Source organism: Crinia signifera, chromosome 6 (assembly GCF_055691185.1).
Source record: "Crinia signifera chromosome 6, ASM5569118v1, whole genome shotgun sequence".
In the NCBI taxonomy this organism is placed as follows: domain Eukaryota; kingdom Metazoa; phylum Chordata; class Amphibia; order Anura; family Myobatrachidae; genus Crinia; species Crinia signifera.
This window is the reverse complement of record NC_139222.1, coordinates 164,510,432-164,527,187: the sequence shown is the minus strand read 5'-3', so window position 1 is coordinate 164,527,187 and position 16,756 is coordinate 164,510,432. Positions and strand designations below refer to the sequence as shown.

At 41.7% G+C, this 16,756-nt stretch overlaps 1 protein-coding gene across 1 annotated transcript in view; it reads right to left on the bottom strand.

Moving 5' to 3' along the window:
- Positions 1-16,756, bottom strand: part of ZNF335 (zinc finger protein 335) — a 68,640-nt gene that overhangs the window by 25,716 nt on the left and 26,168 nt on the right. The window contains exons 2-10 of the mRNA XM_083147889.1: positions 11,734-12,379; positions 9,004-9,205; positions 8,534-8,608; positions 4,518-4,736; positions 2,765-2,863; positions 2,491-2,619; positions 948-1,146; positions 434-611; positions 117-229 (exon numbers count right to left, since the gene is read on the bottom strand). Of these exons, the coding sequence (XP_083004015.1) occupies positions 117-229; positions 434-611; positions 948-1,146; positions 2,491-2,619; positions 2,765-2,863; positions 4,518-4,736; positions 8,534-8,608; positions 9,004-9,205; positions 11,734-12,348 (1,829 nt within the window). The 5' untranslated portion in view covers positions 12,349-12,379. The remainder of the gene's footprint in view (positions 1-116; positions 230-433; positions 612-947; positions 1,147-2,490; positions 2,620-2,764; positions 2,864-4,517; positions 4,737-8,533; positions 8,609-9,003; positions 9,206-11,733; positions 12,380-16,756) is intronic.

The window sequence follows — 16,756 nt, the reverse complement described above, 5'->3', positions numbered from 1 at the left end:
TTCTTGTAATATTTAACAGCACACCAATCAGTACAGGTAAGTGCAAATATACATAAACTAGAATCTAAGAACACTTTACATTCTCCTATGTAAGTGTATGTGTGGCTACAGCTTACCGCTCTTGCTGGTGCACTGCAGAGTGTCTGATCACATCCTTTTTATACACACTTGTGTATTCACATTGATCGCATTTATGAGGCTTGCTTCCCTGGTGTTTAAACATGTGCTCCTTTGGGAGAAGAAATTAGCATCAAGTAAGGTTCCATATAAAACTACTTAAAAATAATAATAAAGAAATCCTACAAAACCATCACTTTCCCATAATGCACATAAAAATGTAAATCCCTCATTGTTTCCAGAATACACAACACAAGCTTAACATTACTGCAGACCTGTTTATCCCCCCCACCAGACAATTCCAAACCCAGCTAACCTTTAGTGAAGACCACCTTCGGCATTGGTAGTTACACTCCTGGCACCGAAATGTTTGTGGTTCGCTGCCGTCATGCGAGTTCACATGGAAGGTATAATCTTGTTGTGTAAGAAAACGGGAGCCACAGACTCGACAGATAAAAGGTCTAAGCAGCGGTTTATTTTGTGGTTTATAATACCTGCAAGTCACAAGATTAAACACAGACACAAAATATCACATATATATCCGGAACTTGACTGGCCCCTTAGAACTAAAACGCATACAATCCAGCACATGTGAGTGATCAGACTGAGCTTAAAAGACACTTTATTCCACCCCAGCTGTCTTAATGATGTACAGAGAGACTATCGCAGCGCATCACCTGTCTGCCAAATCATCACTGACCGTATGACATGCTATTTTAAGCCAAAAGTTACTGTTCTGACAGAAAACTATGCTGCAGTTACCACTAACACTGGTTACTGAAATACAGACCACACACAAGTTAAGCAGCTCAAATTCGTGCTGCACTAACCTCCGTCCTCTATATCGATGATACTTTCTACCACTGAAGTGTTTAGGGGGACGTCCACGTGGTCTAGTAGGTGGTTTCTGCTCTTCTTGGGGAGGACAAGTAGTGGGGTCCTTGTTTTCAAGGTCAGAGAGGATAATATTAATCTCTGCTTGGTTGTCAGTTGTAGAGGTTGGTGGAGGACCACTCTCTAGTTCAGGACCTGTGGGAAGTCAAATAGAAGATGGAACTAAAGCCAACAATTACCTGCTATGTGGCATAATAGGATGAACCATTGTAGCTTGCTTGTCCTCAGATGTCAGAATATTTGTGTAACTTCACTAAGCAATTGCTCACTGAATTGAATGACAGTCTACCCAGAATTCACTTACTTATATAATACATGAAACTGCAATGTAAGCAAAAATGCGTGCTATAGCTTCCCAAAAATAATAAAATACTAGTACTTACAATATTGATGTCCAAAAACCCAATCACAAAACTCCATTATCATTACATTTTATTTGTGCTTTATATACACAACAAAGTGCAGCCAACTGTCAGACCTCCACATCCAGTCATACAGCAATGTTGGCCTGGAGTCAGTGGGCTGTGTGCGTAGAAAGAGAACATATGGAAAGTTATATGTGGACTATGTAGATGGGAGGTAATTAATAGAATATTTGACGTATGCTATGTGGGCGATTCGGGAATTTGACAAGCTTGCCAGACGTTTTGGAGATTAAAGCAGTGTCTTGCTGTGTGAGCAAGGACAATACACATAGCCCATGCAGTGGTGTAACAATGGCACTGCAGCCCAAGTGGTGGCTTGGGGGAGCCAGCGCTGTGGGGGACACATGGTCCATATGGAATCTGCTAAAAATGTCCCACCAAAAATGTCTGCCACCTTGGAGGAGACAGATGCTAGAGGTCCTCTATCGCTACCCGGACGTTACAGATTCTAGGTAGAGATTATATATATATGTATATATATATATATGATAGATAGGTATCCCCATTGCAATGAGCACGTAAGGAGAGGATAAAAAAAGTCCAAATCAAAAAACATTTATGAGGATTCGTGCAAAATCAAAACATTGTCCATGAGTATTAATCCATTAATTAGCTGTCTGTAGAGACCATTTATTTGACATAAGTCACTACAAACCAATAACCCAGACTAAAACCACTTGCTCTTCTCCAGAGTAAAAGCAGAGAAGCACCTCCCTACTAACGAGGTTTACGTTCCACTAAAGACGAGCTGCATATTATCTTGGACATGTAACTCTGCTTATAAAACAAATGTCTTGTACATTATTGATTGAGGCTATACCTATTATTTCATAGATATTAATAGTATATAGCAGGCATGTCCAAACTGTGACCCCCCAGCTGTTGTAAAACTACACATCCCAGCATGCCTTGCCATAGTTTTAGCATTCCCTAATAGCAAAACTGTGGCAAGGCATGATGGAACTTTTAGTTTCACAACAGCTGGAGGGCCACAGTTTGGACATGCCTGGTATATAGGAACATTTTTTATTTCTGTGGTGGAATAACATTGAACCTTGTATGCGAGGAACTTTGCGTGGTCGCCCTGGTCGTCTACGTGGCCTCTCTTTTGCTAAAGCGCCATTAACAGAATTAAAGTGGTGATTGCGGGTTATATCTTCTCCTGGACTGTAATCACTGTCACCTGGAAGTATAAAAATAATTTTTATAAAAAAAAGTTTGATTACAATTTACATAAATGTAATAAAACTATGAAAATGAATAGAAAACCTGGATAAGGCAAATAGTATTTCAGTGACATTATCTAATGTGTGAGAAAGAAGCCGTACCATCTGGATCATCTATGGCTCCGGCATCCACAATATCATCTTCTTCCTCTTCTTCTCGTGCTCGGACCATTTTGCGGGACTGTTTGTCATCTTTGCTGCCTAAAAGACATAGAAAAATTAAACACATTTTCTTTTGTTACACACACATTCAAAATTGTTGGCCTTGATTCAAAGCGGCACACAAATGATTGATGTTTTTCAAACGCACTTGTCTAAATCACTAAAAAGTCTCACAGCGCATGTGTCCCACAGTGTGTATGCAAAGGCACAGTTGCGATTGAATGCCCTGCAGGTGACAGCTACAGAATAAAATGAAGGCCTAATTTGTTTTGTGCTGATTAGCGATCAACCATTCCAATGTACTGTGGGTGGGTATAGTTCTCAAAGTGACTGCCAGATGGCTCTACCAATGTAACTTACAGATGGACCTTTACTTTATGTGCATCACGGATGGTGTAATGGTTAGCAGGAATTTAAGGAGTTAGCAGCAATTACAGCGCTGAGGTCATGGATTCAATACCCACCATGGCTCTAACTGTGTGGAGTTTGTATATACTCCCCATGTTTGTGTGGGTTTACTCCGGTTTCCACCCACAATCCAAAAATATACTGGTAGTTTAATTGGATTCCAACAAAAATTAACCCTAGAATGTCTGTGTGCGCGTGTATATGTGGTAGGGAACATAGATTGTAAGCTCCACTGGGGCAGGGACTGATGTGAATGTTCAACTATACTCTGTAAAGCACTGCGTAATATGTATGCGCTATATAAAAAACTGTTAATAATTAATAATAATAATCGCGCTACAGCACCAGAAGGTCCGGCTAAAGCCAAAGACTCCTTTACACACTACGGGGGATATTCTGTTCCCTCGCAAAGGCGCAATGGACAAAACTATATGCGCTGCAGGTGGGGCTGATGTAATATGTGCAGAGAGAGTAAGATTTGGGTGGGGTTTGTACTTCAAACTATATTGCAGTGTAAAAATAAAGCAGCCAGTATTTGCCCTGCAATGAAACAATAAAACACCCAAATATAACCCTCTCTGCACATTACATCAGCCCCACCTGCAGTGCACATGGTTTTGTCGGGATGCAGTTCAAATCCCGGCGGTCGGAATCCCGGAGTTCAAAATTCGACGTCGGAATCCCAACACTTTCTCCCTCCATGGGTGTCCATGACACCCATAGAGGGAGAATAAATTAGTGTGCCGAGCGTATCGAGGCACCGTGCCTGCTGCGTGGCGAGCGGGGGGCGATTCACGTCCTCCCCCCTTGTCGGGATTTTGAACGCCGGGATTCCGACCACCGGGATTTCATATCAATCCCATTTTGTCCATTAGAGAGTAACTGTGCCTTTGTAAGTGAACCAGAATAACCCCCTACAAATATTAGATCATACAGGTCAGTAGTATAAGCGTTGTTACCTGCACCTGGGCAGTATGAATGGTGAGTCTCTGAGTTCCCTTACACGTGTGTTTAGCAGAATTACAGGGGTAAACACATGCTTGTAAACCAAGGGGAAGGCTGATACTAGCATTAACATAAAGTTGCAGTAGGCACTACGATAAAAGACATTAAAATGATTGCAGCAATGGGCAAATCAGAATCAACCCCTTGAGTGCATGTTCCATGTAGTAGATAAATTATTTTAATTGGTTTGTGTGGGACTGTTAAGTTCTGCGTAACTGTTAATATGTACAGGTGCATTTTAGTGCCTGACATCCCTCTGTAGATTAATGGACTTCACTACCTGTCTGCATATGTCGCTCTTTCACATGGCGGAGGAGGGTTGATTTAGACACACTTTTGTATTGGCACATCTTGCACTTATACTGCTGGACCACGACCACTTCCATCATCCCTTCCAGAGCTTCCAAGTCAGACACTGCCTCAGGATCTCCTGATGAATGTGATTGGGACATCTCACCAGCAGCAATGGGTTCCATCGACAAGGGGTAATTAGTAGGCGCTGAGGCAGATATTGCAATATACAATATAAACAGCAATACAAAGTACCCTGATACTATCCTACACAATGAGGCCATACAAGCTCAAAGATCACATTTCATAGAACATAGAACTTGATTGGCATGAGTGCTTAGCATTGCTACCTTACTGGGCTCAGGTGATGGACTGGATTCCAACTAGATAACTATGTGTATGATGGGAGTCCGTATGTTCTCCTCATATGTGTGTGGGTTTCCTACTAGTGCTACAGCTTCCTCTCACTGTCTAAAAATATACGGTTAGGTTGATTGGCTTCTGAATAAATTAATCCTTAAGTGAGACTGTGTGTGTGGGGAATATAAATTGTATGCTCCACTGCAGTGAGGTGAATGGTAACATTCTTTGTGATATGTAAGAGCAATATAGAGACAATGGCATGTATTCAATGCTCCTATGTCGCCGTAAAAAACGGTGAGTCTGCATGTTTTTTGGAGAGTGGTGAACTTTTCTCTCCTATTTTGGGCTTCACTGTATTCAGCTCTGTTGCTTCTCCAAAAATATTTTGCGAAGCTAACTCAGTTCACCCTTCACTTCTCACCATTTCTGTTCAATGGGGATTTTAGTGTCTCTCACCAAAAGTGTATTCAATGCACAAATTGCGAGTCCTGCTGGTTTCTCTTTTTACAGCAGTTCACCATTTTTCCCTCGGCATCTTTTTTAGGTGAACTGTAGGACTATCTTTGTTAAAGTTGTTATTTTTTTTGTTTTTTATGGCTTATAAATTTAAAAAAATGTACTCTAATGTATTTATTGCAAGTGCCATAATGCTGTACTTATATATTAATTTATTTGGAATTTAATAAGTTATTTTAATGGTATCCAATAAGAAATCAGCAATGCTCCTAGTAATCAGTAATCAGTAATACTCCTAGTTAAACCAAGGCAGGGAAGCTCAGGGAGACCCCCCCTAACATAAAACCACAATTTAGGGATGTATTAAAAAAAAAAAAAACTAAACCAAAGCCCCCAAAAAGGCATTTAAAAACGCTAACAATTACAAAATAAATAAAATAAAAACCCAGGGCACTGAAACCACGGCCAAAGCACAACACAATAATAAGAATAAATGAGGACAAAATACACAGCACCAGTCTGCAGCCACAAACCCAATTAAAATTGTCACACAGCCATGTGTTGTAATAAAAACACTGCACAAAACACTAACCTTAAACCTGTTCAGAAGCCAAGATCCACAGATCCCCCGAACACACTGCTCAAGTCTGCACACCTCAAGTGGAGAGCAGGAGAAAGTGAAACCTGATCTCTCCTGCTGTTACAGCTCACCCTTTTCCCCTCGCATAATTATGCAGAGTTCGCAAAAAGGGTTGGTGAGCTGCAGAAGCGTTGAATAAGGAGACAGACAGAAAGGAGGAGATGATTAAAAGTGGTGAGTGCTTCAGCGAGGTCACGGTGACATGCACAAGCGAACAGTGAGCCTGACTCGCAAAAAGCATTGAATACATGCCAGAGTTTAATAAATAAACTATTTGACGATTCAATATAAAATCACCTCATGTTAAAGCCTGACAGGATCTTTGCTTATCCTCATTTACTCAGCGTTTATTATTTTGGTTCAGCTTTGCCCCAGCAGTATCCAGGCCTATAGAATACCCTTGTAACACAAATATATTGTTGGATCATTATGGCATATCCCTCAGCCTAGCTCCTGGACTTGTCAATTCATTTACATTGCTTGTGGTTCACAAGTCATCCAGTCTGGTCTCAACCCTTGTTTTGTGGACTTTGGCCTAGGTAATGCTTTTTGCACCTTGGGCTGTTTCATTTGTAGGTTTTGGCCTTATCTATCACTTTGGAGATAGGAATGATTGACCGTAGGCCTCTGCAAATACACACAGCAGCGATCAGGTCTAAATCAGGCCCCTTGATAGAAGATCTGTTACCTGCATTGCCCATGTCATCCGTCTCTGTTCCACTGGCTACCTTTTCTGATCTGTTCAACTCATCTTATCTCGCTTCCTAGGGCCGTATTCATTGAAAATATTCTCCGTGCATGGCAAGCGTTTTTTTTTCCGCTCGCCGTGTTTTTGCGGAGATTCTCTATATTTGGAGATTCTCCGCCACGGCACTTTAGATAGTATTCAATGTGACTGATACTCGCCGCCCCTCGCGGCGAGTATCAGCCAATCAGGCTGCCCCCCTGGAGAGCCAACAGGGGGCCGGGTATTCACTGCACCCGATCGTGCATATGTAATGAATAGGTGCAGTGAATATATGAATATCTAATGAGCAGCTCGGCGCTCGGCTCCCGGCCCCCTGCTGGCTGCTCTGTGTAAAAAAAAATATATATATATATATATATTTTTTTTTTATTAAATATATATTCATGTGCTATAAGCACATGAATAAAAATAGCATGCCCTTTCACAGATTAAAATTCCTGATTTTTTGACACCAAAATTAAAACAAAATAACTTTTGAAAAGATGGAGAATTGCTACACGGAGAGACACAGCGAAAATCACTTAGAAAGACGGCGAGAAGTGCACGTTGAATAGGGTTGCTCGCTTTTTGAGAGCAAAAGTCTCCGTCCAAGGCGAGAAAAGCACAAACTCGCCATAAAATACGGAGAATTTTTCTCATTGAATACTGCCCCTAGTCTTGGATGTTGTCGGATTACATGCACTGGTTTCGAACGCAAGCCTGTGCAGATCTATATGTGCTCTTTAAGAACCCTGCTCCAATTCCTCATTTCTGCTGCGCTCCTATGCAGTTACTCATTTGTTTAAGGTTCACATATACAAATAATTGTACAATTTGTGATCCCCCACCACCACCAATCCTCTAGTTCTCTATGGCTCTTCCAATTTCTGAGCTGTGACCAGCTTACATTGTTCCATTGCTGGGGGGTTACTTCAACATCACAGACATCCATGTCTACCATGAGCTCCAACACATAGGGCGGTATTCAATGTGAATACTGGCGAAGTGCAGCGAATCCTGTTTAGGATTCGCTGCACATTCGCCACTGCTCGCTGCGTTCCGGAGCCTCGCCGGCTCCGGTATTCAAAGAGTCAGGGGCTCGCTGCCCCTGACTGGCGAATTTGAGCTCCTGCGGCGGACGCCGCAGGGAGCCTGAGGACGGTGGCAGGCAGGGAGATCGAAGTCTCCCTGCCTGCCCCAGACCGTTTGTGGGGGGAAGGTGGGCTCCCCGGGAGCCAGGCAGCACAGGCTGCCCCCCCGGGGGTGCCAGCAGGGGACCGGGTATATTCACTACACCCGATCATGCATATGTAATGATCGGTGAAGTGAATATATGAATATCTAATGAGCGGCTCGGCTCCGGCCCCCTGCTGGCTGGTCTGTGTAAAAAAAAAAATATATATATATATATTTTTTTTATTAAATATATATTCATGTGCTTACAGAACATGAATAAAAATAGCATGCCCCTCCTCAGAATAAAATTCCAGATTTTTTGACACCAAATGTAAAAAACAAAACACTTTATTTTAAAAGTTCACCTTCCACTTCACCATAAAAAGATAGCGATTGCTACTCGGTGAATCATGGCGAAAAAAACCTTGACATGTATTCGCCATCTGGTCATTGAATAGGGTGATTCACCGTTTTAGTCAGAAATTCGCCTTACAGCACAAAATCGCCATAAAAACCTGGCGAATCAGCCTCATTGAATACCGCCCATAGTGTACACCCCAAGCTTTCATAACTATGCTCCAGAATGTGAATAAGGCAATGCTACAAGACATGTCCTATAGCAACAGGGCACAGCTTTGCTTACCCCCCTCTGGCTCCTGCAGAATCAGGTACTGGGTAATCTCAGAATTTCTGCCTTCAGTACTTGTGACAATGCAGCCTGTATACAAAATAAATATATGTCTCAGTCTCTATACATATAAATCATCCAAATAAATAGGACACAATCCATATAGTGAACTGCTAAAGCAGGCTAGTAAGGGGAGGATTGTTGCAATAGGTCAAATGAGATGTGAGTGTCAATGCAATACTGGTACATTTTTTCGACACAAGATATTTTCCAGCCTCTTCATACATGGAGTGAATTCATCGTCTTCTTTTTTCCAGGCACAAGTCACTGGCTAGATCTAAATAAACATAGCAGAGTTCACGTGGGGACAGAAACCGACTGATAGCCTGAGGTATAGATGGAACAAGTGGTTCTGACTCACATTGCGGATGACAATATACATACAGCATAGAAATGGAATAAAATGTTTGCTTTTCTTTCTGTACCCTGAATAAGCTGGGGGTTGATTGAGCCATGAAGTATCTGATCCACAGCAGAGTTTGCAGAATAGGCAGCAACGGAGACCTCAGAGGGCAACAGGACCGAGCGAGGATTTTGGGTGAGCAATGACTGACAGATACTGCATACCCCAGGTACAGAGCAGGAGTCAGGCTGACAGGCAAGCATCTGTGCGTTTGATATTGCCTCCTAAAATAGAAACTCATGAGGTTAAGGCTGAAAAAGGAATTTCTTAGGTTTGAAGAAATAAGCAAAATGAAGATCACAGAGACCAAACTTAAAGGTTTCTATTCAATATTTCACATTATTTTCATAAAACAAAAAGAAAACCCCGAAACATATGAATCTTACCAAACCATATCACCATTACTGCTACATATTATGCAAGAGTTTGTATATGTTTGTGCACCACTCAGTAACCATAAATGCACCCCTTTACTCGGACATCCTAAACACAATGGTGGCTTATGTGATGGTGTAGGATAAACACAAGGGCTTACTGGCCAATTAGCAAAAGTCAAAATAGGGTTATTAGATTTACTGCGTAATCCTTTTCTCTAAAAGCAGTAGATACTACTAACCCTTGGGGTATACAAAGCACAATGCAGGAATTGACACCCCAACAGCTTCAACCCTTTCTCTATATAATCCAGGGTACATTAAGCCATGCAGGTTGGAAACATAGTGTCCACCAATTGGATTTAGGATTTAATAGATAACTCAAAAATTCAACTTTTTCTTACATCCTCTTTGGGGGACACTTCTAGCCTTGGGGATGTCCAAGAGCGGTCTTTAAGGGAGAGTACACTCCACCAAGCGATACTAAACAAACATATTAACCAAAGTCATCTACTTTGGAGGCACTCTTCCATAAACTGCATAAACATTTTAGACATGTGCTCAGTGAGGGTGCCGGGTGGCCTCCCCAGGCAGTCGAAAGTCATTACACCGACTTTGGAATATTGACTGCAGGAGCTATTCTCCCTCGTGGGGGTCGACAACACCCATGGAGTGAGAATAGAACAGGTGTCAAGCGCAGCGAGCCCACAATTGGCATCGTCTGATTCCTGGCAGTTGGGATTCTTACGTTGGCCTAATGACTCTCGAGAATCCCTACTGTCTGTGCACTATAGCACATCCATCAGGAAATAAGCACATCTAGAACTCCCCAAGGTCTCCAAGCTATGTCTGACCAGTATGTGGAACCAAACATATTGCTCTCCCTAAGGGACATATACAAAAATATCATGACGAGAGATGTAAAGCAATTTTAAATGTGGAGAGAGAGTAATAACAGCTCAGTAATTCTAGTGTACTGTATGTAAAATCCGCTGCTTTGAACTTACACATTGCAAAAATGAGTGGTTGGGAACTTGCTCCATTCAAAAAAATGCTCTGCAAGAGCCAGGCTAACCCAAGGCTAACTTTATAAATAAACGAATGTAGCCTCTGCACCAAAATATCTCTACTACAAAGGCTCCTGAGGCGGATTGTGATTTTTAAAATCCCGACCAAGCAGCACTTTCAAAACATGCTTGGGATAGCCATATCAATATCCTTACAAGCAACTAAAGGTTCAAAAACGGTTGAGCTTGCCTAAAGGATAAAAAAAAATGGCAGACTAGGTGGGCCAAGCAGTTGTTATCTGCTGTCAAATTCTATGGGGTAAATTTACTATGATGGGAGTTCTATTAAAGATGGGATGTTGCCCATAGCAACCAATCAGAGTCTATGTTCTATAAGGTGCTGAATAAATAAGAAGACTCTGAATGGTTGCTATGGGCAACATCCCATCTTCAATAGAACTCCAATCTTAGTAAATGTACCCCTAAGTTTCTATATCGCTCCTTCATTGAATGGTCTGCGATAGCACTTCTGATGTCAGCTCAAAAACTATTCAGACACAGGATTCTGCTGCAAGGGTGGATGGGCCCCGGGAGAACTGAGAAGTGGCAAATCTTGCACTGCACCCTCTATTCTTCATGGTATGCAGTGTCCACCAATAGGATGCAAGAAAAGTTGATGATACTATGCGGGTATGGGTCATTAGGTTGACAGGGTCTAGGTTGACAATCAAAACATGTCAACAAATGAAAAGGGTAGACATGCATTAGATCGAGATGGTCAAAAACTTGACATGAAAAAGGTTGACAGACACCGTATAAGTGTACCGCGTCCCCTCATATGGTTTGCTGCGCTCACCATGCTTTGTTTGTGGTGCCTTGCTGCGCTCAGCACACACCATTACATTATCCTTCTATGCCCACTGGGAAAGTAAAGTATGAACAAGTTGGTTATAAAATTAAAAAAAAATAATAATAATGGTAACCTTTTGACCATGTCGACTTAATGAAAGTTGGAATTTTTCATGTGTCGACCTTTGACTGTGGACTAATATTGGTCAACTTTTTGACAGTCGGCTTAGGCACCGTCGACCTAATGATCGCATACTTTACTGTACTGCCATACGGGACCCATTCTTCCTTGAAAGTCTAGAACTGTGGCTGTGTGGCTATTTGATGTCATAACAACATTTAAATGCCAGAAAAGGCAGTTTAAGAAAAATAAATACTGTACAGCTACCCACCAATGATTGTGATTGACAAAAGGCTAAAAAAAAAAAAAAAGTTAGGTCTCTAGTGGGCAATCCTTCAATTTCTAAAACTCTTAACAAGTAACTTGGGTAATTTGTGAAAGTAAACAAAATGTATACATACGGTGTAGTCATGAACCGTGGAAACATCTGGCTCCACTGTGGCTAAGGAGCCCACACTCTGATTCCCAGTAGGATCTGGAATGCTGATTCTACTAGGACTCGCTGTGGGCTGCTGAATATCCACGTTATCTGGATTATTCTTTATACAAATCTCTTGCACAATTACATTGCTTGTGCTTAGTTCTGATGGTTCTGGCACAAAGTCTTGTGGAACTATGATTTGGGGGATTTGTTGCATGTCAATCTCAGATCCACCTATATTATTATCAGATGCTCCTGATCTACCGATTTCCTGATTGGCCTGTTCATGCGATTCCTCCGTGTCCATGCTCGGTCTAATGGCTGGCTCCTGTACCTCAACTTCATCTGACCTCGAACTCCCATCTGTAACTTGTGTTTCCATTTCATTTAAACTGAGATTCAGGCTTAATTCAGGTTTTTCTAGAAGTGAATTTAAAGCTAGTCTCTGTTCATCTGTTGCCGCTCTGGTTTCTTGTGATATAGGTAGAACATGTGGGTTTGTTTGGTCAAAGCCATCTGCACCCAATGATGCAGTAGTTTCCTCTTGAACTCCACCAGTATTCTCTTGCTGTACAATTCCCCCCTCATTATCCATTTTAGGAATACTGGTCTGTGTAGAAAGACACCTGCAACAATAAGGTACATAAAAGTCCAATGCTTCAAACATTTTACATACACATTTAACTGTACAAAAACTGCAGTAAACCAATGTTTAATTACAAAATATTGGCACTAATACTAAGCATACACTTTATATATAACCCTTTCATTCATAGAGGCCACTACAGTATATTGGACAGCTGTTTTTAAGTCATTATCTCCTATAAACTCTATTGACATCACTAGTGCTTGATGTGCTCTTGTTTGGACCAAACATGGAAGATATGCTACTGTACCTAGCTGCAGCTTTTATTGTTCAAAAACGTCAAATATTAAACGGCTGAGAAAAATTCACCAATACTGAGCACTTTTTTTGTCAAATATTTTTACATAAAGGGCCTGATTCAGACCCGATATGAAATTGCAGTGGTATTCAATCAGAATGCAACTGCCCCAAACGAGTAAAATCCCTCCCCGTGCAAGTCTGCAAATAGATTGCAGAGCTGCAAATCAATTTGCAACTGGTCCCTGGTCTGTGCAAGTGTGTGTGTGTAACTCTGACCCTTCCACTGCGACAGAGACAGGCTGATCAAGGCCGGAGTGTATGTCACATCCTCCCTGAAAATGCCTGGACACGCCTGCGGTTTTTCTGACACTCCCAGAAAACATCCAGTTACCACCCACAAATAGCTTCTTCCTGTCAATCAACCTGCGGGCTGACTGCAAAAAAAGAAGAAATTGATGTATTTTGTCACTGTTTGGAGTCGCATGCATGCTGCAACAGATGCACAGTCATTCGGTAATTGATCGGCTTACGAATTTGCACAACAGTGATCAGGTCTGAATAACCCCCAAAGATAGCAGAGCAAGTTTATAAAATAAATTCCAGGAAATTAAGGTTTCGGGCCTAATATGGAAGTCACATACTGCATGCCAGGCTTTATACTGGTTCATAGAGTATGCGTAACCTAAATATTTTCCTCATAATAACCACATACAGTATGCCAGATTTGAGAGCTGATGGCATTACGTGTATCACAGATGTATTCTTCACTTTTTCCAGTTGTAAATGGTTTCATATTATTTTCATTAGTAGCAACTGTGGTAGTAATGGCAAATGCTTTACTGGTATTGTTTCTACTTTTTCCAGACATAAAGAGCACCTAGCAATAGAATTAGGTACAGAGCAGTAAAACAAGCACACACGCACACACGGAGTGGATCTCATGAATAAGTGTATGGCAATGCACCCACACATGCGCAAAAACAGGAGATGATACATTTGTGCGTTGTACTTTCTTTCAAATGCAGGACTGCTGTATTGACTGTCGGCAAGGGCGTAACTACCATAGGTGCAAAGGGTGCAGCTGCTATGGGGCCCAGAGCTGAAGGGGGCCCATCTTACTGTATAAGTAATATGTTTTACATACATTTGTCATCATCAACTGCTAAATAGCTGGCCCTTAAAAACTTTTGCTATGGGGCCTACAAATATTTAATTATGCCCCGGACTGTCGGCATTCAATGGGTGAAAGAGAAGGGAGCTCTATTTCAGATGAGATGTTGCTATGGGCAACCAATCAGGTGCAATCTTTTAGCACCTTTTAGAAGATAATAAAGTAGATTTGGAATTAAAAGCATACATTGCTTTAGCCTCGATCAATGCTGGCTCTATGGAGCAATATCGAGGAGGAAGTCCAAGTGATACACCACCTCATTTGAAGCACAGAGCCATGTTAGAGGCATCCCATGAAATCAGGTTCAGTATGGGAAATCAGTGCTAAAGTTTAAGGACACAAACCATTTTAACAGGTGCCACAATGCAGCTTGCACATGTAAGACTGCATGCAGTGCCTTGAGCCTTTGTGCCCTTGATGCCGCTGCACCTTACACACCAAGCGTTAAAAATCAGTCAAATTCAGTTTGTGAAAAAAAGACTAAAAGCCCGTACACACAGGGCGAACACTTTTGCTGAGCGATGTGCTTCAGCACACATCGCTGTGTGCCAGCGATGCACCTATTTTTAATAGGCAAGACCTTGTGATCTAGGGAAAGAAGGACCGTGCATCGCCATCATTGCAGGGCATACACACGGAGTGATCAGTGCTCCATTTCTAAGCAATCTAGTCAGATCACTTAGAGAAGGTGTATGCTCCTTAACTTTCTAGGTATTCAGCAAGCTCAGAAGTAAATTAACATACATTATTTGTTTTATAAATACTGAGGACATTTTGTTTCTTGATAAATATATCCATAAACAGGTATAAAACGTATACCCCTTTCACATTGTAATGCCGGGTCGTTATACAGGGGGCGACCAGAGTTTAACCCTTTTTATAACCTGGGACGAATTGCCGGGCAGGCTTACGATTAGGTTGCATTAGAAGCATTAGGGTTGTTGGTTAGTGAATGTACAAAAAAAGGTGTAGGGATCCTGACCATCGGGACGCTGCTGCTGGTCTGACGGATTCCAGATACCACCTGTACTGATCTAGTAGCCTGTCTAGTCAAAGTAACACACTGCAAAGGCAACCATCTACTATTGTACATCAGTGTATCACATACCTCCCAACATGACCCTCTCCAGGAGGGACACAATGCTCTGTTTCTGGACTTCCTGGTAATGTATGATTGCTATCACCTGTTTTAAACAGAATAATTGATAAGAAAGGTGTTTCACCACAGGTGATGGCAATTATACATTACAAGGGAAGTCCAGGAGCAGAGCATTGTGTCCCTATTGGAGAGGGTCATGTTGGGAGGTATGGTATCATATGGTCAACCAGATTTCTAATCCTAGTCGGATCAAATATTGAGGTAGATGTATTAACCAGCATTAAGTGCATATGCTGCACTTAACGCTGATTAACTTTGGGGGATAACATATTTTTACCATATATTATTAGTGCACCTAACGTGCGATAGGGACAGTCCGCCGATTAACGCTTGGCGAGGCTGTTCCCTTCAATTCCCCCTGCCATTTTCGGCTCGGCCGATGTATGAATGGCTGTCAGGCATACATCGCCCAGGCCTCTTCGCCAACCCAGGGCTAGCTTTGTCCTATACCCACTGCAGGGACAACACTTGTGCTGGCTCTGGGCTGCACTTGAAATCTCACGATAATAGCGAGATTTCATGCATGCCCAGGCTGAACTGATACGCTGTCTCCATGAGGGGACATTGCCAGAGGGGGGAGTTTGTGATCCCCCACGGGGGACAGAATGTAAATACATCTTGTCGGTATCCCTTCCTGCTTCACCTTGTTAGGGAGGCGAAGCCAAAATTGTTATCGCGCCGCTATAATACACCTACCACATGGTTATGAATTGTTTTGGTAGATTGGTTTGCTTTCTTTCAAACATGTGGCTGTGTGGGTATGGTATAACTTACTGACAGTCAGAATTCAGTCGGTCATTTCTCCAACATCGGAATCGCAACGGTCAAGGGATCAAGTGCATTGAAGCCCCTTGTGGGCTTGGTGGCGATCTGCCACCTAGTCTATTCTATTCTCCCTCTAATGAAAAGTCTCATTATTTTTCTTACTCTGGTAATAAATAACCAGGGAAACTAGAATCTACGTGTGGTGTTATTATTTTATTATAAATACATCGATCTGACCTTGTCTTGGGACAATGCATTGCAGCACTTTGTTGCAAATGTATGTATATAGAAATGTGCATATTCACTATTCCCCGTCTGTTTGCATGCCTGTCAGACATATTATTTTAATTTATTGCTTTAAATATCACAAACCGGAAGAATGGTGGTGGGTGAAACATTGTGGAAACCCCCAGTGATGATTAGAGAGGAACAAGGTGATGGCCTGTGTCTGGTTTTATGTGACAAGTATCCAATATGTATGTGAATCACTGCTGAGGAAGTGATCAGGTCCCAGGTGTGACTCAGAGAAAAGCAATCACTGCACCTTCCCTCCCCCTCTATATGCATGTCTGAACTAAATCTTACATTTTATTTGCAAACATTTACGGCTATATAAATGTTTGTATTAAGGCCATGACTCATTCTTTTCTTCAAGAGAAAAGGACTATTGTTTTCTATTTAACAACCAAAAATATTATGAATATGCGATTATCGGAAGCATTTAAACCAAGGGAACGATTCAATGACATGGGACCTGCTTAACCCTTTCAGTGCCAAGTGAATTTGTCAAAATTGGTGTGAAAATTGCCAAGAAAACTTTTTATTCATCATAACTGTAATGTTTACCTTACATAGGAAATATAATCTGTTTTTACATAACAATTTTTAGCCGATATTTTGCATCTCTCTCACGGAGATGTTGCATCACTCACAGAGATGTTGGCACTTAAAGGGTTAAGTGCTGCTTTTTACCATGCTTGTGCTACAGACACGCATATTATTGTTCATAGCCCCACAGGACT